The sequence below is a fragment of the Arabidopsis lyrata genome, assembly GCF_000004255.2.
Source record: "Arabidopsis lyrata subsp. lyrata unplaced genomic scaffold ARALYscaffold_3, whole genome shotgun sequence".
Classification (NCBI taxonomy): Eukaryota; Viridiplantae; Streptophyta; class Magnoliopsida; order Brassicales; family Brassicaceae; genus Arabidopsis; species Arabidopsis lyrata.
Window position 1 is genome coordinate 8,659,244 of NW_003302553.1, and position 25,602 is coordinate 8,684,845.

Here is a 25,602-nt window from a genome sequence, read left to right on the forward strand (position 1 = left end):
GTGAAAGAGTAAAAATATAATTGGTGAAAATATGCTAACTAGTTAACCTATTGGAATTTGGTAGATATTTTCTTCCATTTCACATAGTGTGACATAGGTAAAAGAGGAAAAATATCATTTGGTCAAAGTATGTCAACTAGTTGAGCTATCAGAATTTGGTAATATTTGATTCCCTTATCAAAAATATACTGAGACTTAATTTGCCTCAGAAACATTTGTTGCAATGTATATGACTCTTCTGATTCAAAGTGGAATGTTATTTGAAGAATTTTGTATCGCTTCGCTGGTTTTCGGGTACACTACAAGAAATATCTACATTATTAACACGAGAGAAAAGCTATAATATGTCATTGATAGCGTTTTCATAAATGCTATTTTAGGCCCCTGTTATGGTAGACCCCCACATACGATAACGTTTTTTGGCATGTTATTAAATGTCTATATATTTAAGCGCTAATCGAATGCTATAATATATTTTACTGTAACACACGTTTAGTGTTATTTTATAAAATGTTGTAACATTATTTTTTCGCTATATAAATTTAATTTGATTTTTATTTAATTTGCATTTTTGAACCCTGTTTTGCAATATTTATTTTATTGGATTTATATATAATTTCTTTTTATTACATAAATTATCAAAAATATTCATTACACAAAACATATATAACAAGTCTTATACAAAAAAATCTAACTATTACTCTTACACAACAAAGTACTAATTTATGAGATAAACTACAAAGAGAAACAAATCGCCATGAAACTAACAAAGAAACAAGATAATAAAGCAACTCAATTCCTCAGACATAGACGTCCACTTTCCACCACCGATCTTTGCAACCTACAATCATATATAAATACACAGTTTGGTAAATCTCATAAACACTTTACATAGGAGTCAAGCATAGCAACCAGCTAAGTTAAAGTCTTACATCCTTAATGAGAGAACTTAGATGCTCTCGTCAAAAAGAATGACAGAATATATTCCTGCAAAGTGAAAGGCAACATCAGCAAAATCCCCAAAGACTAAACAACTAACTATCAACAAAAGTAAGTGTGAAATGATGAACATTACACGAAGATAAAGAAGCCCGTAAGAGGTCGTTTGGGCATGTTTAAGGTAGAAGAGCTCTTCTTCGTATCCTTGGCTATTCTAAGTCTTTTTGGCTTAGGTTCATCAGACTTCGTCACCTTCCTGAAAAACAAAAACAATATCACATATAGAAACAATACATTCAAGTCAAAGGTAAGGCAAAACGAGTTTTACTTCTCTGAATGTTTCTTCTTAGCCTCAGTCACATGTCTCCACAACTTGAACTTCTAGACAACAACAACAACAACAACCAGATCCACAGAAATTATGAGAACACTGAAAACACAAAATACACTAAGGAGGTTAAAAAAAAAGAGATGAATACTAGATATAGGAAGCTCTAGCTCTAAAAAGAAGCTCTTCTCTTTTGGCTTCTGGATATTGAAAGAATTAGACAAAAAGAAAACCGCAAACAAATAGACAAAACTGTGGCCAAAACACACGTATGAATCAATGACCAAAGGAGACATGCACATAGTGACAAAAACTTTCTGAAATTAGTAGAAGTTACTGACTAAACATAAACATCATCAACGGATCATCCCTGCTAAATCAAGACATCCATATTTTTTTAATAGAAAACGTTAGCATCACAACCATAAGCCATTAAACAAAGTATTGATGGTGGGTACCGTTATGTATAATGTTAAAACCTACACATGTGAAGACCTGCATCTTGTGAAAACCTGCATCTTGTGAAAACCTGCATCATGTTTTGTAATTGAAAATATGCATCATATCTAAACCTCTCACGATCATTAAAGAGCTGGAACCAAACATGTATTGATCCAAAAGGAGCGAACTAAACCTGTTAACATAGTGCTTTGACAGAAAATAATCTATTGACTCAATGAATCAAACCTGAAATTCAAAATCCGACAAGCAAGCTAAAAGATACAACAAAGTATATGACTCATATTATGAAAGTTTCAACTTTGAATTATTCAAACAGTGAGGCACAAAATCTAGCTCGAAACTCATGAGAAAACAAAGTAAGTAAATAGCATGAAATTGAACAAAACAGACAATTCATGCTCATAAAATGGCAATTAAGAACAAATCTAGCTCGAAATTACTCTAGAGGAAAGAGACGAAACTATCACATTCAAGAAACCAAACCTAGAAAATTTGAGTAAAAATCGACAAAATCTGAAACACCACTCAAATAAGGTTCCAAAGAAACGCTTACATAATTCTTTACGAGAGCGATATCATCTTCATCAAATGGGCGAGGATTCTTCTCGGCTCTAATCTCATCTTCACTAGATTTATGAATCTCACGAACAGCGATGGTTCCAGGACGGTAACGATGTGGCTTCTTGACTCCTCCGTTACCACCTGCATTACCAATTTCGTTAGAGACGAAATGATAAACTCAAAATTCAAACAAAATCAGAAAAACCCTAGATCCCCTTTCAAAATTAGTGGAGACTTGGGCTTTGATGGAGGGGAATTTCGCGTATAGGAGAAATTTTTTGATGAATTAGATGGGATTAGGATGGAAAAGAACAGAGACCGGTGAAGAAAGTGGAATCGAAGGTTGAGGCTATGGAGATTTGTTGATAGACCCATCGTTACCGATAGAGTGATGGAAATGGTAGCGATAGAGTGAGAACAGTGAGATCGAAAGGATGAGAGAGGGAGACCACTAAGTCTGTGAGAATCGATTTTTTTTTAGGTCTAAGTCTGTGAGAAGTTCTCAATACGTTTTGGGTAAAAGGAGGAAATGAAAAGTTTTGCTCGGAATAGGTCATTTTTGTTTCCCGCTTAAGGATTTTTGGTTTTAGCATTTATCAGGTGCTATTAAAAAGTAACCAAAATCACGAACTCATCTATTATAGCAGGTCAGAAAAATGCGCTATCGTCTAGTGCTATCAATGTGGACTTTTTTTGTAGTGGTAATTTGCTGGTCAGCAGTTCAACTTCCGGGAAACAAATAACGATTACTAAATACTAATTCTATAGGCAATTCACATGGCGATGTCAAGATGTGACTGGTTATGAGAAACTTCGGAAGCCCACATTATCTAAACCTTTTGTCATCGAAAAATGGTCGAAAAGCGGTGTTTTTAAGTACTGTTCTCCGATGTATATTTTGGTAAGAATTTGATCTATTGTTTGTAGAGTACATCTGTACATGATCCAGGTTTATAGACATGGACGTTTGAAGTTGGGTTGCAAAGCATAGAGCAACCGATTGCATATTGATTTTGGTGAATATGATATAACACAAGATAGTTATCATGCGCGTAATTAAGTCGGATACCATATGCGGCGGATCATATGTTTTAGTCGGTCGTTTAATTGATTTCGAGTTTTGAATAACCTGCTGTTATATCTGGGAGCTTCAAGAAGAATTAAAAAAATTGAATTCGCTTCTCCAAAATAAGAAATAAATAATCAAGTTTTAGTGTGTGATTTAGTTAATATAGTTCGAACTTCGAACTTTTTTGTTTTATAATCGAGTTTGCTGTCTCAAAATTAGAGGAATATTTACTTCTTATACATTGGTGGATCGTTTGCTTTTCTTGGTTAATAATTAGTTAGGGATGGTTGAATTATTGCTAGTAGCCGTCAAGGATCACTAAAAATACCAAAACTAAGTAACATCAAAACCTTATTAAAAAAAGAACACCAAAGCCCATTATTTCTTAATTGTAAATCTTTTTTTCATTGGAAACGTGAAAATTTCTTTTAAATTTATGTTGTAAGGCAACATCAAAACCTTATATATATTCACACCAAAAAAAAAAAAAACCTTATATATATTGTACATGTACGAGTGTTTAGTTGTCTTGTGTTTTTCAATTTTTTCTTCCTCTTTATGTTTTGTAGTCCTGTTTTATTTTATTCTTGCTTTTTGTTTTCTCTAAATTTTGTTTTCAGTAGTGAACGTATAATTTAAAAATCTGCAATACAAACAAACAAATATCTAAAAGCCAAGTTGGCTTTACGCATGTGATCGACGATCACCTAATTGTCTTGTTCTAGCTAGGCTCTTAGCTATACAAATTTTGCATTAAACATTACAATTTCCATCGGCATGTAAACAATTAGCAGTAGCTAACTAATTAGTACTTCAATATATCTAATATAAAAGATGGTTAATTTAGTATCAAGTTGCTGATCCTAATGATGAGAATGCAGTGCTGAGACAAGACCTAATGAGTCTAAGAAAAATTTGACTAATTCAAATCACATTAATTACACTATGTAGCAAACATATGATTATATCACACCATTTTATAGGGAAGAAAACATATCCTTGTATGCATAACGTCGTTATTAATATAGCCTTACATGAATAACGTCGTTAAGATAACGATATGACATAATAATGACGAAACTTTATGGGAACATCATGAAAATAATGTAACGCGAGTTTTGACTTTCCAATGTAAACTAAAGGAGTAGAAAGCAACGTTAGACTACGAATAAAAGTATGGAGCTACGTATAATTTACGAAATAATTTATTATACATATAGAAAAGTAGTGATAGTCAACTTTTTCTTTCCATCGTAATCAATAATAGCCCAACTGTTTTAATATCATTGTTTGAAATATCCTCTGACACATAAAGATTATCTTATAGTCAATTTGACGTACAATATGCTCTCTTAAAAGATCAAGAAATAAAGTTTTTCTCAAAAACTAATTTTGTCCCCATTCCATTAATGATGTAAAAACTTTATCCATGCATGTGAATGGAAAGCCTATCACGGGGAAAAAAGGTTATTAAGGTATCATTATGGCCTCAAATTTTGGATAGATATTGAAGATTTCATACCACTTTTTAGTGTCAAAAGATGGAAAGTAATAACTAAAATACTACTTTTAAAAGTTTGAAAATTGAAAACAGATTTTGTACCTAATTTAAAAATCAGATCAAAGATCTTATCTAAAAGACTAAAATTAAAACAAGTTGCGGTCTTTTCTGTCCATTGACCGAGTTTTGCGGGCGTTTACTCATTTCAGTACCTCAACATCAAATTAAAATAACTGTCACTTGTGGAAAAAAGTGACTAGATAAACTTAAAAATAGCTTTAATTGAGTCAAAATTGTAGTTCTAAAAAAGTGTTTATCTTACAAAATGCGACTTATTCGTGTGTCAATTATTTATTTATTTATGCAGTCCAATAGTTTGGTTAATTTGGTAAACAATCCTAAGAGTAATTAAATGATTCCTCGTCATAAATACTAATTTTCTACGTTTTAAGCAAAAAAGACAACGTTATGATAATTATTTTTTCTTAAAACTAAAAAAAGACACGAGATTTATGGAAGCCGATAAGATCCAGAGGAATAGGCAAGTGGAAGAACAAGAACAACAGCTGTTCTTTTCTTCTAAAACCTCAAAGTCAGCTGACAGTTAATTTCTCCTTTTTTTTTGAGTTTTTGTCGAATCCTATAAATTTCAACTAAACTCTTCTTCATTTTCAATATCAAATCTTGTCTTCTTCTTCTTCTTCTTACATTTGATTTCTCTGTCTGAATTCGAGAACCAGATCTACTTATTATCTGAGAGAAAAAGATCTGCTCTGTTTGTTCCTCTGTCTGAAACAGAGAGAAGTCAACAAATCTTTTATTTGATTTTTTGCAAATCGGAGAAATGGCCGGAGGATTCGTCAGTCAAACGCCGGGTGTTCGGAACTACAATTACAAACTGACACCGAAAGTGTTTGTAACATGTTTCATCGGTGCTTTTGGTGGTCTCATCTTCGGATACGATCTCGGGATCTCAGGTTTTTTTTTCTCAGATTCAAGTCTTGTGTTCTTCTTTGATCTGGTCTTGGACTAATTAGGGTTTTTTAATTGCTTGTAGGAGGGGTAACCTCAATGGAGCCATTCTTGGAAGAGTTCTTCCCTGACGTCTACAAGAAGATGAAGAACGCACATGAGAACGAGTACTGTCGATTTGATAGTGAGCTTCTCACTCTCTTCACTTCGTCTCTCTATGTGGCGGCTTTGATATCTTCTCTCTTTGCCTCCACCATTACTCGAGTTTTCGGAAGGAAATGGTCGATGTTCCTCGGTGGTTTCACCTTCTTTATCGGCTCTGCCTTCAACGGCTTTGCCCAAAACATCGCTATGCTTCTCATTGGTCGTATTCTACTTGGTTTTGGAGTCGGATTCGCCAATCAAGTAAGTTCTAAGAACGTTTTTCTGCTCCTTGATGAAGAAGTAACACTTGCAGCTTAGTTAACTGGTTTTGCTTTTTGTTTCAGTCTGTACCGGTTTATTTATCAGAAATGGCTCCTCCGAATCTAAGAGGAGCTTTCAACAACGGGTTTCAAGTAGCGATTATCTTTGGTATTGTGGTTGCAACGATCATCAATTACTTCACCGCACAGATGAAAGGAAACATCGGATGGAGAATCTCTCTCGGTCTAGCTTGTGTCCCTGCAGTTATGATCATGATCGGAGCTCTGATCCTTCCCGACACACCGAACTCTCTCATTGAACGTGGCTACACCGAAGAGGCAAAGCAAATGCTTCAGTCCATCCGAGGAACCAATGAAGTCGATGAAGAGTTTCAAGATCTCATTGATGCAAGTGAGGAGTCCAAGCAAGTGAAACACCCATGGAAGAACATCTTGCTTCCTCGTTACAGACCACAATTGATCATGACTTGCTTCATTCCTTTCTTTCAACAACTTACCGGAATCAATGTCATTACCTTCTACGCCCCGGTTTTGTTCCAAACCCTCGGGTTCGGTAGCAAAGCTTCCCTCCTATCAGCTATGGTAACGGGTATCATCGAGCTCTTGTGTACCTTCGTCTCTGTTTTTACAGTGGATAGATTTGGAAGAAGAGTCTTGTTCCTCCAAGGAGGTATCCAGATGCTTATCTCTCAGGTAACACAAAAACCGTAACCCTAACCCTACTATGCGTTGCTTAATTGACACTCAATATCTCAAAACATCGGTGTGTATTACAGATCGCTATTGGAGCCATGATTGGGGTCAAATTCGGAGTGGCTGGAACAGGAAACATAGGGAAATCAGATGCCAATGCAATCGTGGCACTGATCTGCATCTATGTAGCGGGTTTCGCCTGGTCATGGGGACCTTTGGGATGGTTGGTTCCTAGTGAGATATCTCCACTAGAGATCCGTTCAGCAGCTCAAGCCATAAACGTTTCGGTCAACATGTTCTTCACCTTCCTTGTGGCTCAGCTCTTCCTCACTATGCTTTGTCACATGAAATTCGGACTATTCTTCTTCTTCGCGTTCTTTGTTGTCATAATGACGGTATTCATCTACTTGATGTTGCCTGAGACAAAGAATGTGCCAATCGAAGAGATGAACAGAGTGTGGAAGGCACATTGGTTCTGGGGAAAGTTTATTCCTGATGAAGCTGTTAACATGGGTGCTGCTGAGATGCAACAGAAGTCCGTATGATGATCAAGAATGAAGTTTTCTTTGGGCAAAAAGATTTATGAGAAAAGAGAAAGTGAATAATTATTGGGATGAAATAAGAATAAATGTCAAAAATGCCTTTTACTTCCTAAAAGAAAGCTGCTCTGTTTTTAGCTTTCATAGTTTCTTCTTTCTTCTTTTTTAATGTTTCTTTGTTGAAATTGTTATTTGGGCCTAAAGAAATAAAACAAAAAAAGAACAAAATTATTAAAGAGTTGTTTCTTATTTAACATTTCCTTGAATCTTTATTTGTGAAAAAGAGTGTTATGCTTTAAGCAAGAAACAAGAATAGTCATCACTCATCAGTAGATATTTCAGTTTTATCCAAAAGGCATACCATTTTTTTTTTCTTCATGATTGAAGTACCTCTTCATCAACTCTTCTTTAGAACAAATTTTGTGAGAAAGTAATTAGAAATTTTCAAAAAATGATAATAAGTATATAACTATCTAGTGACAGTATAATATCCCAACAAGAAAAAGTCAAAAATGATACAACTACAACTACTGATGTGCATGAATGAACAGAGTCAAAAACTCCCGACCAAACCTAACACTCACAGTGATATTACCTTCGAACTTTGGTATGACAAATCAAAATGACCTATGATCATATGATGGCAACGAGCTCGTGGAAACTGATAACTGAAATTTTTTGTTATCTATTGGCTTTCCTTGACTTAAAACTCCCTATAACGTTTTCCAATTCTTTCAATTTATGCATTGTAAATAACATTCTTTTTAATTTGTTGAAAGAAATTTAATATTATTAAAGAAAAAGTCAAATTGGTCTATATAATATCAAAATTTTCTGAATGTGTTTTTTTTTTCCTTTTTTTTTTCTTTTTTGTCAACGGATTATGAATTTGGTACGTGACAAGTTTTTTTGTCAAAGAAATTTGGTACGTGACAAGTTTCTATTATTTTGAAAGAGATTATGAATTTGTTACAAGACAAGTAGTTTTAGTTTCTGTTTGGGGTCCAAAATAATATAGATACAAAAAGTCTCACATACAAAGAATTTATCTGATATTTTTTATGTGAAAATGAAAAGATAAATAAGGAAAATAATGTCTGTAAAAGAAACGGTCTAACAAACAGTCAAACACAGACAAGAATCTCCATGAAACTTGGCGTTTAACATTAAGCAACTCTTGTTACCAACTAATATTTACTTCCCCTAATCCTCAAACAAAGATAAGATAAAACTTTATAATACAACACACAATATTCCACAAAACCTAATTATAGGGTTACCACATTGATCTATTTAAAAAGATCACAAAGTGCATTTTGTAATTAAGCCACAAGATTCCTTCTAAGACCATTAACAAAAAATGGCAGGAGGAGCTTTTGTATTAGAAGGAGGAGGTGGTGGAAGAAGTTATGAAGGAGGAGTCACAGCATTCGTTATCATTACATGTATTGTGGCCGCCATGGGAGGTCTCCTCTTTGGTTACGACCTTGGAATCTCAGGAGGAGTTACATCAATGGAGGAGTTTCTTACCAAGTTCTTCCCTCAAGTAGAGAGCCAGATGCAAAAGGCGAAGCACGACACGGCTTATTGCAAATTCGATAACCAAATGCTCCAATTGTTCACTTCTTCTCTCTACCTTGCAGCTCTTGTAGCTTCCTTTATGGCTTCGGTTATAACTAGGAAGCATGGACGTAAAGTCTCTATGTTTATCGGTGGACTTGCTTTCCTCATCGGTGCACTTTTCAACGCATTTGCCGTTAATGTTGCAATGCTCATAATCGGTAGACTTTTGCTCGGTGTTGGTGTTGGATTTGCTAATCAGGTACGTGAGGCATTTGTTGCTTTCTTGTGTATCATTTATTTATGTGGTTTAGGTTGATATCTCAATCTTTTCTACTTTTGTTGGTGCAGTCTACTCCGGTATACCTATCGGAAATGGCTCCAGCGAAGATAAGAGGAGCTTTAAACATCGGTTTTCAGATGGCTATAACGATTGGAATCTTGGTGGCTAATCTGATAAACTATGGAACATCAAAGATGGCTCAACATGGATGGAGGGTTTCTTTAGGTTTAGCAGCTGTTCCAGCTGTTGTAATGGTGATTGGATCATTCATTTTGCCCGATACACCAAACTCGATGCTCGAGAGAGGCAAAAATGAGGAAGCAAAACAGATGTTGAAGAAGATACGTGGAGCTGACAACGTTGACCATGAGTTTCAAGATCTCATAGATGCTGTTGAAGCTGCCAAAAAGGTGGAATATCCATGGAAGAACATCATGGAGAGTAGATACAGACCAGCTTTAATCTTCTGCTCGGCGATTCCCTTTTTCCAACAGATCACTGGAATCAATGTCATTATGTTCTACGCTCCTGTTCTCTTCAAGACTCTTGGTTTTGGTGACGATGCTGCTCTTATGTCCGCCGTTATAACCGGTGTTGTTAACATGCTCTCAACCTTTGTCTCTATTTACGCGGTTGATAGATATGGAAGGAGGTTGCTTTTCCTCGAAGGTGGCATTCAAATGTTCATTTGTCAGGTAAAAATAACAATCAGGACCATAGTCTAATGAAACAAAACCATTTCCATATATATACCTAATCACCAAATGACTTAATGAGTTGATCATGTTTTCTTTTTTTTTTTTCCAGCTTCTCGTTGGTTCTTTCATCGGTGCAAGATTTGGAACCACAGGAACCGGAACCTTGACGCCAGCAACAGCAGACTGGATTCTTGCTTTCATATGTGTGTACGTTGCAGGATTTGCATGGTCATGGGGCCCATTGGGATGGTTGGTACCGAGTGAAATCTGTCCATTGGAGATTCGACCAGCGGGACAAGCCATCAACGTCTCGGTCAACATGTTCTTCACTTTCCTCATTGGTCAATTCTTTTTGACAATGCTTTGTCACATGAAGTTTGGTCTATTCTACTTCTTTGCAAGCATGGTTGCGATCATGACGGTTTTCATTTACTTTTTGTTGCCGGAGACCAAAGGTGTTCCTATTGAAGAGATGGGAAGAGTTTGGAAGCAACATTGGTTCTGGAAAAAGTATATCCCAGATGATGCAATTATTGGTGGACATGATGATGATAACAATACCAATTAAGAGGAATTGGATCTGTTATATGTCGATATTTGGGTTGTTTTCAGGAAATAATTATTATCGAGACATTTTGTTTACCTGATTCATCTTATAAATATATATATATTTAATTTATTTGGGGCTTCTTTAGTCTTTACATTCATCAGTTTTTGTTTTGTTTTTTTTTGGAAAAAGGGAGAGACAAAGAGAATGCTAAACTCACATTTGTATACCAAAAAGTCAAAAACACGCCACATAAATCTATAGTTTCTATCATATAATTTTGAAATTCAACTTTCATATTACACGTTACCAGTTAATGCACAACCACAAGTTTTAGAGGCAAGGAAACAAAGTATATGATCTCATGAATCATGATGATTTAGTGAATTAAAAACTCACTATGAAGTCAAGTTAGAGGACCCAAAAAAAAAAAAAAAAAAAAAAAAAAGTTAGAGGACCCGAGTTCTGTTCTGTAAACGATAAAAGATTATCCTATGCATGCTTTACAAGAAAATCCAACATTACCCAATTGTGTTGATTCCACAACCAAGTTAAAAAAGTCATGGTCTTATATAAAAAATAATAAATTATTGAATATGTTACGTATGTATATATACTTTTTAAAAATAAATAAATAGAATTTTAATATCTAAAATTTTCTATAAGAATGTAACATTTTCCTAGAATTATAATCTATAAAATGAACAAAAAATGTATTTTAAATCCATGAAAATTTATAAATCTGATATCCACAAAAATTTATAACATTCCTTACTTTTGTCAACAAAAAAAAAGTTACTTAAGACTAGTCCTAGGTGTTCGGTTATCCAATCGGTTATCGGTTCAGTTCCATTCGGTTTCGGTTATTTTGGTTCTAAAATTTAGTATCCATTTGAGTATTTTGAATTTCGGTTCGGTTTCGGTTCGGTTCCGGTTCTTTCGGTTTTAAAATTTAGTATCCATTCAGTTATTTTGCTTTGAATATTTTCGGATATTTTGGTTATTTTTGGGTATTTTTAGATATTTTTAGATATTTTTCGGTTATTTTCGAGTATTTTTACTATTTATATATATATTTCAAATATTTTTGATTATTTGGTATATAGATAACTAATATTTTTGAAAATATAATTGTATTTCGGATATTTCGGTTCGGTTACGGTTATTTGGGTTATAGAATTTAGCTATGTTGCATGGAAACTTTTTTCAAGGTCCGTTCCCGTTTCCGAAACGTTTCAGAAACGAAAACTCTTCGGAAACACGAAAAACGTCACGGAAACGCGTTTTCTAAAAATCTATGTTTGGAAACACGATGGAAACTCACGTTTCTAAAATGGAAACGCGACAAATCCTTTTTATTGACTTTGGAAATTTAATAAATAAAAGTTGAAAAGATCAAGATTTATAGAGTAATACATATCACTAATTTTGGAAGACTCTGAGTTTTAAGATTTTTTTATCGACAAACTAGATTTGGAGGCATCTTTATATGATCTACGATGAAAATAATGAAAATGAGAATGAAAATGTTGGTCTAAATTAAATATTTGAACTTAACCTTTTAATCTTTTTTTCTTTTAGAATTTTAGTTAACCTATATAATATTTGATGTTTTGGACTTGTATTGTTTAATTAAACTCTTTTTATAGTTTTATGTTAATGTTATATATATACATATATTATATATGTGTATATGTTTCCAATCCCTAATTTTATAAAAAATCGTTTTCCGTTTTCGAAACGTTTCGTTTCCACGTTTCCGTTTCCGTTTCCATGCAACATAGGAATTTAGTATCCATTAAGTTATTTCTAAATATTCAGTTCGGTTTGGTTCGGCTTTTTTGTTTCGGTTTTGGTTCGGTACATTCGGTTCGGTTTATTTGCCCAGGGCTTGACTATAAATGGGCTTTTCCATGGGCTTCGGCCCAAATTCTAATAATCATGGATTCTGAAATTGAGTCGGCCACATACCAAAGAATTATTTCTCTCTCTCCTCTGACGGTTCTTTTCTTCCTTCGTCCTCTCGTTTTGTTTCGTCGTCTCTCTCTCGCGCTCTGAAAATTTCGCAGAATCCGTCATGTCTTCCGGCGTAAATTCAACTGGCTCCGCCGCAACAGAACCGGAGGTCGACAAGATGTTCTTCTGCTACCAGTGCAATCGCACAGTGACAATCTCAATTTCCTCATCCGCTGATCCTTTTTGTCCAATTTGTAACCAAGGGTTTCTTGAAGAATACGAAGACCCTAACCCTAATCCATCCCTCAATTTCAACCCTAACTCTGTTGATTCCCTTTTCCCCATGGCTGATCCTTTCTCCACCTTGCTCCCTCTCTTATTCGGCTCTTCCGCTGCCTCTCCTTCCGGCATTGACTTGATGAGCTCGAGCTTCTTCGCTCCGTCGATGCAACCACAGGCTCGCTCCACTCAGCAGAATCCCCAGTCTGACGCGTTTGATCCGTTTACGTTTCTTCAGAATCATCTCCAGAATCTGCGATCTAGCGGTACGCACGTTCAGTTCGTGATCGAGAATCATCCTTCGGATCTAGGTAATCGTATGCCTGGGAATTTCGGTGACTACTTCTTTGGTCCAGGTCTTGAGCAGCTGATTCAGCAGCTAGCTGAGAATGATCCTAATCGTTACGGAACTCCTCCTGCTTCCAAATCCGCCATTGATGGGCTTCCTACTGTTAAGGTAACGAAGGATATGTTGAAATCCGAGATGAACCAGTGTGCCGTGTGTATGGATGAGTTTGAGGATGGTAGCGATGTTAAACAGATGCCTTGTAAGCATGTCTTTCATCAGGATTGCTTGCTCCCGTGGCTCCAGTTGCATAACTCATGTCCGGTTTGTCGATTCGAGTTGCCTACGGATGATCCTGACTATGAGAACAGGACTCAAGGAATTCAGGCGAGTGGCGATGGACAAGGATCGGTTGAGGGTCAGCAGACGCCGAGGTTTAGTATACAACTTCCTTGGCCGTTCAGGAGACAAGATGGCTCTGGTTCTGATCCTGGTTCTGGCTCGGGAGCACCTGGTGCCAGTGGAGGTAATCTTGAGACCAGGGGGGAAGATTTGGATTAAGGTTTGTATTGTCTTCTCTCTCTTTTTCTACTCATCCTCTGATATTACCTGGAGATTGTGAAAGGTACAAAATAATAGGTTGTGTGGTTGCAATAACATTATGAATGTGTAGTTATCTACTGGAAAGTTTTATTCGCGCCATTGCATCGATAATCTTATAGCTTGAAATTGGAGTTTCATAGGCACAAACTTGTAGATAGCACTGAAAGTTGTTGGTTCGTTCTTGCTCTTGCTACTCTCTCTGTTAGCAATATATTTCCTTGCTAATTAGATATCTTCAGGTTTCTGAGCTAGAGTCAGAGGTAGTTTAAAGAAATTTGACTCAACAGGATACTGAAAGTACTTAGCTTAGATTACTTTAAAGCCTTGTAGAGAAGAAATAGTTTGTTGTAGCATAAATTAGGCAACTCTTATCTAGATCGTGCATATATGAGTTCCTTGATTTTTGTGTGGTAATCTATTATCTTGAATTCTCTACAAATTGTTTTTTTTTTTGGATTTTGCATGTGATATTCTCAGCAACTTGGTGATTAGCATTTCTTCTATGTGATATGAGAGTTTCAATGTGGATAGCAACATGGGGAGAACTTGTATGGGTATCTTATGAGGTTTCTCACTGTCACTAGCTTAGCGCGATGATGAGAAATACCTGTGCTGGGTAATGTAATAGCATCTCTTTCTTTCGATTCAAAGATGTTGAAGAGGTGGAACTGATTAGTTGTCATCGGGAATGCATAAGAGTTTCAACTGCATATGTCCACTTGAGCATAACTAAAGAACTAGTTTGCTAGCTAGATAAGAGTCCGAGATTAGCATAAATAGTGGACTTAAGAGACTTCTGGGTCATCGATAAGTTAGTTGGGTAGAGGCGGTCTAAGGTTTGTACTAGTTAAATCTTTTGAGAAATATCAAATTGGTGCAGTTGATTGATGCACTGCACAACCACGTATAAGCAACAAAGTTGTTTCTTGATTTACGGATTCTGGCTAATCGATTTGTTGATACTTATCACACTTCAGGTTTGGGAAGACCTTTGTGGTCGGGTTTTTGGAACCAGATTTTGTTGGATCCATGAGGTTTACATTACAATGCATTGAATAAAATCAAATCACTTTACCTTTGTTTGGCCTAACGCTTTTGCTGCTTTCATTTGTGGTGCAGAATGTGTTGGCCAGGGTCATTGCTTGGAAACTGGATCAGAAGGCTATCACAAGTTCTCCAACAACAAAAAAAAACAGTTTTATTAGGGAAACAAAAGTGACATTGAGGTCTTACCATATTTTGTACATTTGAAAAGTGTTCTTTTTTCGTTGTTATTTTGGGATATATAACGAATGTGAGAGTTTTTAAAAATTGCAATTTTTCATTTGAGTGTTGTTTATTTTTCTCATAAACACATTGCCATGAATGGGGTCAGTGAAATCGAGACCCCAAAACCCAATTTTTGATTTTAAAAGACATTAAAATCTAAGCATTTGACATATACAAAAATGGGACACAAAAGCATGATAGTATGAAGTGGCAGACAAAGGTGATTGATAATTATGTAAAAGAGAGAGATAGGCGGGGCAAAATACCCGGAACCGAAAAATCCGAAAAAATATCTGAACCGAAGCCGAACCGATTTTTAAAAATACACGAATGGATCCTAGACCCCTACCCGAAAAAAACCCGAACCGAATTCGAACCGAATCCAATACCCGTGGGTACCCGAATACAAATATACACCTAAAAATTGGCCTGGGAGTTCGGTTTTGGGTTTGGACGTTTATTCGGATTTCGGGTTATTCGGATAGAACTGTTTAGAATCCGAATGGTATTCGGCTCGGATTCGGTTTGGGTTTAATTGAGTTCAGATCGATTATGTAAAATTATTTGTAACTCGAGAATAACCAAAATTTTTATTGATGGGATCCAGTTCGGTTCGGGTTAATAATTCGAATTAACCCGAAATAAACCGAATTAACCCTAAATAACCCTAAAAACTCAAAAATAATTTTGAAATTACCTAAATTGCAAATGTAAATCCGAGACATGTTGAAGTTCAATCTTACAAAGTCCAAACATTAAACACTTAAAGTCATAACACATAATGAAAGATAATAATGTCTAAAAACCAAATTCAAACATTAAATACTTAAAGTCTTAAACTTGAAACTTGAAGTTAAGGTTACTAAAAACCTGCACCACATAACATCTGGTCCAAATATCAATCTCCCACCAAGGACGAATTTATGAAAAAGAAGAAAGGCAATAGCAAATTACATTAACTAAAAAAACAGATCAGCTCTAAACAGACTTAACATTACTCTCACACAACCGAACAAACCTAAATTACTCTTTGTTAAAGATGATCATAATCTTTCTTATACCTAAAAGAAGTTCAGTACTCATGCAAACTCATTCATGTTTAGTTCAGTTATAAATATTTATTATACAAACAGTTAAAATCATTTTAAACTAAGTGTATTGAACAATGAATTTAGATTTTAGAGTGATTTGAGTTTTAATGAGTTTTGAAATGATTTTGGTGAATTAGGAAATTTGTTATTAAAATTTCATAAAATCTTACCTAAAACCATGTGATTTGGATCTTTTTATTTTTAACTAAGAAATCCCCTAAATCTCACTTAAATCATTCAAATCCACTAAATGTTTTACGTAACAGTGGATTTGATTATTCATTTTCAAATCACTAATCCAATAACATTTAGTTTTAACATACATATTATAATTTATGTTTGAATAACATAGGATTTGTCATTTAAATAAAAATCACTCCAAATCTATCTTTTAATACACCTCAATTTATTGCCAAAAGGCAAAAGATAATCACATTTTAATAGATATATGCATGACTCAGATTTCAGAATTTGCCTATATAAGAAGCTTCAAATTTCTAGAACTACTTCAAAAACATCCACACTTCACAAGATATTAGTGATTAAAAAAAAAATTCAAAGAAACAACTAATGGATATTCGAAGATCTCCATATTCTTTCATTGCGGTTTCTATCGTTTTAATGTTCTTGATCACTGGTTAGTCAGTTACATAAATAAGATTAAATGTTTATACTTACGATATAATATACATTATCCACTGTTAATTTTCAAATTTTTTACAAGCATCACGAACGAATGTTCGTTGATTCTTTCTCTTCCCACAAAAAAAAACTCATTGTGACTTATTTAAAAAAATTATAATATGCATTTAGAGATATTAATTGCAGCATATATATTTATAATAATGTATGTTTGGTTTTTGGTTTACAATTACAGGAGCAAAATCAGAGATAAAGGATATTTGTCGAGACAGAGGCTGAGATGCCCTTATAAGGGAAAAGAAAATCTCAAAACTCCTTCAATGGTAAAAAGACAAAATTACCCTTAATGAAGGTTGTTTTCGGGTGTTAAGGGTTAAATATAATTAAATCGGTAAGTGTTCAACGGAAAACACAGTAGCTCAATGGTAGCGAGCTCCGCGCGCATGTCCATGGTTCGAATTCCACTAAGCGGGGTGTAACTAGTATTACTAGGGTATATCTAGGTATTACCACCTAATACTAGGTAAACATGGTATAATTGGTAATACTAGGAGATAGTAATACTAGGGTAATACCGGGTAATACTAGAGAATACTAGGGGATACCAGTATAATTGGTAGGTACAAATAAGGCGTTCAAAATTCATTTAACAAATATCAAAGGGGTAGTTTCGTCATTTCATTAAAACGAGGGGTACTAAAGATTAGTAGAGGGTTTTGAGATTTCCAGAATAAATTTAGGGGCAATAGAAAATGTTAAGTAACCTTTTATGAAATACTCTTTGTTCTTACTTGAGTTTCATTGCACAAAACAAAGAAAACAGAGATTAGGGATCATGACATGCAATTATAAGTGAAATCACAACAGAGAGAAACAACGAACGAGAGAAGCTTACAGAGGCGTCAGAGATTAGAGATCTGTCGAGCTGTCTCGGAATTGATTTAACTTCGTGCCTAAATTGGCAATATTAGACAAAGTTTGCGATTTATTTGGATATCCCACAAGAGTTTGAGATTTTATTTCACCATTTTGAAAACTGAGACTTTTTTTCGACGATAATTAAAGTTCGGGATTCAAATGACATTTTTTCCAAAATTAAATTGATATAGAAAACTTTTTTTTCATTGCCATGAAAAAACTGATTCATGACAGACTGACAGTGTAACTCTTACACCTTCGTAAACTATGTTTAGTTTCATCATTAAGCCACTAATTAGTCTAATTGTCTTAATGTTTTAGGAAAGCCCAATAAGGCCCAATATCCGAAAGAGAGTAACCGTGTTTTCATTACTCTAATAAGCCCAGTAACTGTGTTTTAATTTAATTTTTGGAGTTTTCGTTATTCTCCTGGAATTTTTGAAGATGGTTTCGTTTCGACAAAAGAGGAAACAAACATAGAGGGCGATTGATGAAAAAAGAAAGAACAAGAAAAGAAAGAGAACTACTTTTTCGATTGTTAATAACTTCTCGGTGATTCTAGGGTTCTAAACTCTTAATCCAGATTTTGGGTACGCACGCAATTATGCAGGTAAGAGTGGGATTCATATATCTGGATTGGGAAAGAAGGATTCAAAGTAGCACTTGGTGCAAGCAAGGGGTTGTGGCTTATCTCCATGAGAATGCTTCCGATCATACACAGAGACGTTAAATCCAGCAACATACTACTTGATGAAAGTCTGTCGGCAAAGGTTGCAGATTTCGGCCTATCCAAACTTGTGGGAGAAGCTCATGAGTCAACTCAAATGAAAGGAACCATGGTAAGTAGAGATATCAATCATGCTTATTTCTCTCTTTATCACATACATCTTAACTCACAATATCTCTGCAATTAGGGCTATATAAAATCCCGAATACTACATGAAGAATCTATTTGTCCAAGAAGACCGATGTGTATGCATGCGTTTGGAGTGTTGATGCTGGAGTTATTAACCAGTAAAAGCCCGATTGTGAAAACTGAGGAGAGGAGAGGCCATCGATGGGTGAGGTTGAGAAAGAGATTGAGAACATAATGAAGCTTGCGGGGATAAATCCTAATGTTGATTCAGCATCTGAGTTCAAGAACATACGACTATACGAGGAAGCAAACAGAGGATCGGATCATCTTTATGGCAGTGGTTGATTTGGTATGTTGTTATGCGGTCGCGAATTATAAAGAAAGAGGAATGGCGCGAAACTTGGTAATATAGACACTACTTTTCAAACATAAGAGGAGCAAGATCCATGTAATGAATATATATTAAGAATCGTTGAGAAGTTTGTGTGGTTTTAAAAGATTGGATTCACATAAGACACAATTTTGTACTAATACTGACATTTATGCAGGGGGAAATGTTAACAAGTATCAAAAAATTAACTGTTTCACAACTCTAACTCTTCTACTCTCTTCTTTTAACTTCGACCACAACTATCAAATGGCACTATCTCCTCATAGCTTGGTACATATTGTGCATTGAGACATCCGCTAACTATGTGGTTCTGTCCACACCTTCTGACAACACTTTGTCCAAATACGATGTTTCCGCTGTTATCTCCTGATAACGCACCTAACATGGAAACGTATATGAACCAAATAACAAATTGACTTATACATATGAAATACCCTTCTAACCGTTTACTTGTGGAAGCTGCAAAAAACACTTATGAAATGGTACAAATTCGAAGAAAGGTATTGGATTGACTATTACATTTGACTTCACATTCCTGGATTGGACTCAGATGTTCGATCAAGGCATCTGGGAGGAGATACTTAAATTTACACCAGATGGGGTCCAATCGATCGGTCAATCGACCAAGTGGTCGATCAATCTGCCCTGCGGTCCGTCTTATCTAGCCTTTGATCGGTCGATGGGTCGCTCGATTGCTCTTCGTCCGTGTGGTGCTGTTGGCTCCCATCGACCACCCCATCGATCGGCTGGTCGATCAAGTGTCATTCTCTCTTTGGATCATCTTTCTTTGTCTCCTCTTCTTCTCTCTTGATTCTTCCTTGACTTGTTTGATTCATTCACTCTCTTTTGGCTCAAAAATCTCTTAAAAGAACTCCAAATCTCTTGATCCACTCCATGGTACCTAATGATTCGAGGAGAAAGTTTAAGGCGGGGATTCATAACCACAAAATGTCAAGCAAAGGGTTCAAGTCAAAGTCCATGAAAATTTTGTACTTCATCATACTCATCTTATAGCAAAACTCTATTTCAGCCCCTAACTATTACTAGCAAAGACTAGCAATCAAATTGAAACATCTCTTCCACATTCATTTAAGTTTTTGGCGCGGTCTCGCAAATGGCAAGTGAATCATTCTCAATTGGTTCGGGTGAAAGCTTTTGAGGTGGTTTCGAAAAGATTTAAAGATTTGGTGGCTTACTCTCAAGAAAGGGAATGCTAGACAATAGTGAAATCTATCTAAGATCGAGAACAATTTACGCATACAAAGTTTAACTCTTGTTGTTCTACCCACCCTTTGATGTCAATCTCCTATTTCTACCCTTTCTTAATCACCATCTCTTTTCCTAATCAAACCCCAAAACTTTTAGACATTAAGGCCTTTTCCACTCTCCAAATTCTTGATCATTTCTCTTTTCCACTATCCGCATCTTCTCCAAAATCCAATAACACGTCTTTCAATCCTTGGAAGAGGAAGCACAACTCGGTTACCGTAGTGGCGGCCGTGTCACTTCGCCCAAAGAAGGCATGTGCAATGAGCTTCAAGACGTAGCGGATTACGGGATGACGGACTCTCTTAATTTTGGCGGAGCTCCCAACAAAGTACCCGTTAGCAATCATATTCCAAAGCTTGTGAATCCCTTTGAATTGTGGGAAACACATAGAGTTGTTGTTGGCGAATCCATATGCCTCACAAAGGTCGGGAATAGAGATCGAGTACCCCATGTTCTTGATCTTGAAGTGGAAGATCCCTTCTTTGGCTATTGGAACTTTTGGGTTCGCGAATGTGTATTGCATGGTGAACAAGAAGTCCAAGGTAGGCAATGGGAACGTGGGAACATCCATTGTCCCGAAAAAACTAAGTCCCATCTTCTTTAGAAGCTCATCAAATGTATCAAGCACTCCCATCCTCTCAAGAATTGCGCGGTTTGCAAAACGCGTTGGGAGTGGCATGACTTGTGACATCTTGCGACGAGCCATCTTCTCTTCCGTGGTCCAATGAACAACCGGTGTGGTTTGTGTCTCATTTGCGGTTGTTGTTTTCTTTTGCCTTTTGGGTTGTGATTTTGTTCCACCCGCCATTGTGCCTATAAGAATCTCAAAACAAATTTAGTGACAAGAGAAAGAGTATAGAAGACATAATAGTACATGTCTCAATTGTCACTAAGACACTTAAGCGAGACACAAAGTGGTAGCCATTAGCATTGTTAAACTCTTAAAAAACAACCACAATACACAACAATACATAATTGATGTTCAAATTCTACAATACACTCACATCCTCATGAACACTTAGAATTTCCAATTGTGTAAACCTTTAAAATGTAATGAGTGTAGAGAATTGAAACCAAAGAGTAAGGTAGCACTATTGCAACTCAAGAGTGAGACATGAGGATCAAAAGCCCCAAACTCCCAACAATAATTCACCAATTCGTCACTTTTCTAACCCATGAACCCTAGACCATCAAAACTCAATTTTTCTCACCAAAGCTTGCAAATTGAACACTAACAATCCATACCCAAGCATCACAAAGTCCTAAACTAACACAAAAGTTACTAATCGAGCTCTTAATCGACCGATTTCAAGAAACTCTAATTTTTAGAAACTTATGGGAAGTTAAAGAGAATTGAGAAAATAAGAACTTACCTTGTGAATTAGGGAAAGAGATAGCTAGAAACGTGATCTTGAGGAGAAATTAAGTGAATTTGGACTTTGAATTTTGAAAAACAAGTGAGAATTGAGAGAGTTGTGTGTGTGTGTGTGAAGAGTGAGAGAAGGAAGAAGAACCAAACGAAGAAGAACCAAAGAAAAAAGAGGAAGACTCGTGGGTTTAAATTTTTTTTGTGTTTTAATTTTTTTTTTTTTTAAGAAGGAGAAGAAAAACTTACCTGGGGCGTGATCAACCGATGGCTTGGTCGATGGGAGCTAGGACGTCGTCACGGATGGGGTCCAATCGATCGGTAAATCGACCAAGTGGTCGATCAATCTGCCCTGCGGTCCGGCTTAGCTAGCCTTTGATCGGTCGATGGGTCGCTCGATTGCTCTTCGTCCGTGTGGTGCTGTTGGCTCCAGGGCCGGCCCTACGAGTTATGGGGCCACAAACAATTACGGTTTGGGGGTCTCATAATCTATATATAAATTTTTTTTTTACTGTTTGGGGGCCCAAAATCTATACATATTACTGTTAAAAATTTGGGGGCCCAACACGAATGTTTCACCCGGCTGTGCTCAGTTACGGCCCTGGTTGGCTCCCATCGACCGGCTGGTCGATCAAGTGTCATTCTCTCTTTGGATCATCTTTCTTTGTCTCCTCTTCTTCTCTCTTGATTCTTCCTTGACTTGTTTGATTCATTCACTCTCTTTTGGCTCAAAAATCTCTTAAAAGAACTCCAAATCTCTTGATCCACTCCATGTGGTTCTTCTTCTTCACCCACATACCAATCCTCTGTTTCGGCATTTAATCTTAGACATTTTAAGTTTTGTAGGAGCAGTTGGCGAGTGGAAGTCAGAATCTCATTAATTCGAAAGCAACCTTTGAATCGGACTGAGCCTTGTGAGGCTTTGGGGTACAATCTCTACCTTCCATATGTTTTATAGGGATTATGCCCTTTAAGAGATTAAGAGATCGTTTCTCATCTTTATCAAGCTCCTTATGCTGGACTCAAATTATAGCTCCTGTTTTGACCTTTCTCTTTGCGGTACCTACTGGTATCCTCCTTTCTATTTTGGTTTTCTACTTTGGTTACAAGTCTCTTGATTCATAAGAATGCTTCAGTGTTATTAAAAAAAAAAAAAACAGCTTGAACCATGCGTAAGCAAGCATGATAAAGATGGCTAGAAGAAATCCAAAAGATCTTCAATGCCAAATTTTTATCAAAAAAATCATTGCCAAATGGCAAAACAACATCAGTTTTTTCTTTCATATGTCACAAATTGTCAAACAAAAATCAGTTCGCCTAATTATGCTTTTGTATATATTCTCTATCTATGCATATCAAAAAGAATATTCTCTATCTATATGATTTTTCCAATTTCCATCTAAAGTCTAACTATCTAATCAATCATCTTCTCGTCTCTCACTCGGTAGATAAGTTCAGTCGAAGCGTCACTCCCATCGATGCATACCCATGAGTTCTCACCAATTTTATCCTCAACGATCATTTTAGAGAGATGGGTGACAATCATATTCTCGATGTACCTTTGGATGGGCCTCGCCCCATTCCCCTACACATTTACAAAAAAAAAGTTTTTGTTAGTTGGTTGTTTAGTGTCTCATTGTCTGTAACTGTTACATACTACATACCGGGTCATGACACTTTTTTAAAATGAAGTCGACAGTAGAATCTGTCCATGCCAAAGTGATGCCCTTTTGCATGAGCCGGTCCTTAAGTGATTTCATTTGTCGCTCAGCTACTTTCCTCCTCACCTTGTGAGAGAGAGGCTCAAAGATCACTACACCGTCCAGCCTATTCAGAAGTTTAGGTTTGAAAAACCGTTTGACATCTTCCATCACACGTCCCCGGGCAACTGACATTGAAATCTCACTATTAAGGGCTAAGGCCAGTTTCTCTGCACCAAGATTTGATGTCATAATTATCACTGCATTCTTGAAGTCCACAGTCTGTCCTTGCCCGTCGGTTAATCTGCCATCATCAAACACTTGAAGAAGTGTGTTGAAAACTGCTGTGTGGGCTTTCTCTGCCTCATCCAAGAGTATGACACAGTACGGTCTTTTACGGACAGCATCTGTAAGCTGTCCACCTTTCTCATAGCCAACATACCTGAATAAAAGCAGAAACAAAAATCAGAGACGCTGCTCGAGTGAGTAAGTATGGATTGATTTGGAGAGAGGAGTAAGTAAAGGTTAGAGAAATAAGCTCACCCCGGTGGTGCCCCAATGAGTCTGGAAACCGTGTGTTCTTCCATATACTCTGTCATATCTATACGGATGAGTCCTTTCTCCCCCTGAAACAGAATTTCGGCCACAGCCTTGGCCAACTCCGTTTTGCCTACTCCAGTAGGCCCGAGGAAAAGAAACGATCCAATCGGTTTCCCTGGACTTCCTATTCCGGTCCTTGATCTCAGAATCGAATCAGCAACCACATTTACTGCTTCATCTTGTCCAACCACTCTCTCGTGGAGCTTTTCTGCCAGGCCTATAAGATTCTCTTTCTCGGTTCGGCCAATTTTAGAAACCGGGATTCCACTCATTTGGCTTACCGCCTCAGAAATATTAGCCGGTCCAACAGAGCTCCCTTCGAGTGTCACTCGAACATTCACACATGCATTGTCAAGCACGTCAATAGCCTTGTCTGGAAAATAACGATCTACACAAAAACACACGAGAATACAAGAGTTAAACATCAGCTGAACATCAATAGACACTACTACAAAATCAGACTAATCCATCAAACCTGTGATATATCGGGAAGAGAGTTGTGCGGCAAACACGAGAGCCATATCCTCTATCTTCACTTTGTGATATTTCTCGTACATGTCTCTCAGCCCGCGAAGTATTTCGATAGTTTGAGAGATAGTGGGCTCCCGCACGTTTACTCTCTGGAATCTTCTTTCAAATGCGGCATCTCGTTGAATGTAGGTTTGGTATTCTTCAATAGTTGTTGCGCCAATGCACCGAGACGAACCTCTAGCGAGCATGGGTTTGAGCATATTCGCAGCATCATTTGAACCGTCACCACCGGCACCAAGGAGAATCTCATCAAAAAACATGACGACATTCCCATTAGCTTCTTCTACTTCTTTTATAACACCTAGCAGCCTCTCTTCATAATCACCTCTATTCCTAGTCCCCGCTGCTAATGCAAAGATTCTTATACCTTGATTCTTATACCTTGCAGAGGTGTTGGAACATTTCCTAAGCGTATCCTTTGAGCCAACCCTTCAATGACAGCAGTTTTCCCAACCAATACAGGATTGTTTTTATTCTTCTTTAAGAGAACACGTATTACGTTATCGATCTCTGTTTCTCTCCCGATGACAGGGTCGATGAGGAGTGATGTCGCCACAAAGTCTGTTCCGTATGTGTGCAGGGCCAGAAAATTTGGTTCCCGGAGTTGTTTCACCACACGCATCAACATTTTCGGTTGAACAGCAGTTTCTTTCAAGGCTTCCATGATACATCTATCTTCAAGAAGACCCAAAATCAAATCTTCCACACTTTTGGCACCATTTCTCAACAACAATACAGCAGAGTTTTCAAGAATGCGTTTCTTCTTTTTCTTCTTTCCCTTCTTTTGTGCAACATCAGAAGAGAGTGTAGGAGGTTGAGACTGTATTTGTTGTTTTAAAGCTCTCTTAAGCTCCCTTTCAATTGACGAAACAGCACCTTCCCCTCCAAGCTTAGTGATAGCTTGAAAAAAAATTCCATTTTTATCTGAAATCAAAGTGGCCGCAAGATGCAGAGGACTGACTTCTGAATGACATTCTTCTTGGGCAAGCTTTTGTGATTCAGAAAGTAGTTTTTCCAAATCCATGATCTGAAAAAGAATTAAAAGACAGAACATAGATGATGGGCACTTCCAAAAACTATGGAACTCTGGTCAAGCCATGACGATGATCAAAACCTGTAAAAGATCGGGGAAGAAATATAAAAAATTGACCTTGATCGACTCGCGCCTCTTGTTGTTCCCGGCGGTGAACTCGTATCGTGATCTTCAGACACGGAGGGTTTTGTTTTAAAATCTCTTTGACCTTAACCGAACGCAACGTAAACCCTAA

The 25,602-nt window shown here is 36.6% G+C and overlaps 5 protein-coding genes and 1 long non-coding RNA gene across 21 annotated transcripts; 3 read left to right on the forward strand and 3 right to left on the reverse strand.

Annotated features, from left to right (window-relative positions):
* Positions 1-631: 631 nt before the first annotated feature.
* Positions 632-2,816, reverse strand: LOC9321413. Of its 14 annotated transcripts, none has more exons than XR_002333041.1 (8): positions 2,610-2,816; positions 2,283-2,431; positions 1,902-1,954; positions 1,726-1,779; positions 1,268-1,320; positions 1,076-1,195; positions 933-987; positions 632-841 (listed from the first exon to the last, which is right to left on the reverse strand). It is a non-coding gene; the product is annotated as an uncharacterized LOC9321413 (long non-coding RNA). The 14 variants fall into 14 exon arrangements; XR_002333043.1 differs by having other exon boundaries at positions 1,419-1,779; XR_002333038.1 differs by having other exon boundaries at positions 1,726-1,796.
* A 2,415-nt stretch (positions 2,817-5,231) lies between these two features.
* Positions 5,232-7,725, forward strand: LOC9321414 (sugar transport protein 4). Its single transcript, XM_002883165.2, has 4 exons — positions 5,232-5,837; positions 5,918-6,237; positions 6,321-6,950; positions 7,034-7,725. Exons 1-4 carry the CDS (start codon positions 5,705-5,707, stop codon positions 7,493-7,495), a joined length of 1,545 nt encoding a protein of 514 aa, XP_002883211.1. The 5' UTR covers positions 5,232-5,704; the 3' UTR covers positions 7,496-7,725.
* An 825-nt stretch (positions 7,726-8,550) lies between these two features.
* On the forward strand, positions 8,551-10,646 carry LOC9319279 (sugar transport protein 10). Its single transcript, XM_002883166.2, has 3 exons — positions 8,551-9,311; positions 9,401-10,027; positions 10,140-10,646. Exons 1-3 carry the CDS (start codon positions 8,850-8,852, stop codon positions 10,596-10,598), a joined length of 1,548 nt encoding a protein of 515 aa, XP_002883212.1. The 5' UTR covers positions 8,551-8,849; the 3' UTR covers positions 10,599-10,646.
* A 1,829-nt stretch (positions 10,647-12,475) lies between these two features.
* Positions 12,476-15,042, forward strand: LOC9319280 (E3 ubiquitin-protein ligase RING1-like). Its single transcript, XM_021032524.1, has 2 exons — positions 12,476-13,660; positions 14,821-15,042. The coding sequence occupies exon 1, from the start codon at positions 12,655-12,657 to the stop codon at positions 13,657-13,659; it is 1,005 nt and encodes a 334-aa protein (XP_020888183.1). The 5' UTR covers positions 12,476-12,654; the 3' UTR covers position 13,660; positions 14,821-15,042.
* A 4,205-nt stretch (positions 15,043-19,247) lies between these two features.
* LOC110230508 lies at positions 19,248-21,635 on the reverse strand. Of its 3 annotated transcripts, none has more exons than XR_002333615.1 (3): positions 21,511-21,635; positions 20,158-20,950; positions 19,248-19,769 (listed from the first exon to the last, which is right to left on the reverse strand). XR_002333615.1 is itself a non-coding variant. In XM_021033749.1 (3 exons), the coding sequence occupies exons 2-3, from the start codon at positions 20,943-20,945 to the stop codon at positions 19,731-19,733; spliced, it is 630 nt and encodes a 209-aa protein (XP_020889408.1). In that variant the 5' UTR covers positions 20,946-20,950; positions 21,511-21,635; the 3' UTR covers positions 19,248-19,730. The 3 variants fall into 3 exon arrangements, 2 of the variants coding, with proteins under 2 accessions (XP_020889408.1, XP_020889407.1); XM_021033749.1 differs by having other exon boundaries at positions 20,355-20,950; XM_021033748.1 differs by lacking the exon at positions 19,248-19,769 and having other exon boundaries at positions 20,042-20,950.
* Positions 21,636-22,719: 1,084 nt separating this feature from the next.
* On the reverse strand, positions 22,720-25,581 carry LOC9319282 (chaperone protein ClpB1). The gene is given in 6 exon segments (XM_021030298.1): positions 22,720-23,088; positions 23,168-23,645; positions 23,747-24,191; positions 24,279-24,704; positions 24,707-25,361; positions 25,485-25,581. Coding segments are annotated over 5 exon segments (2,172 nt in total). The 5' UTR covers positions 25,359-25,361; positions 25,485-25,581; the 3' UTR covers positions 22,720-22,917.
* Between the last annotated feature and the right edge of the window lie 21 nt (positions 25,582-25,602).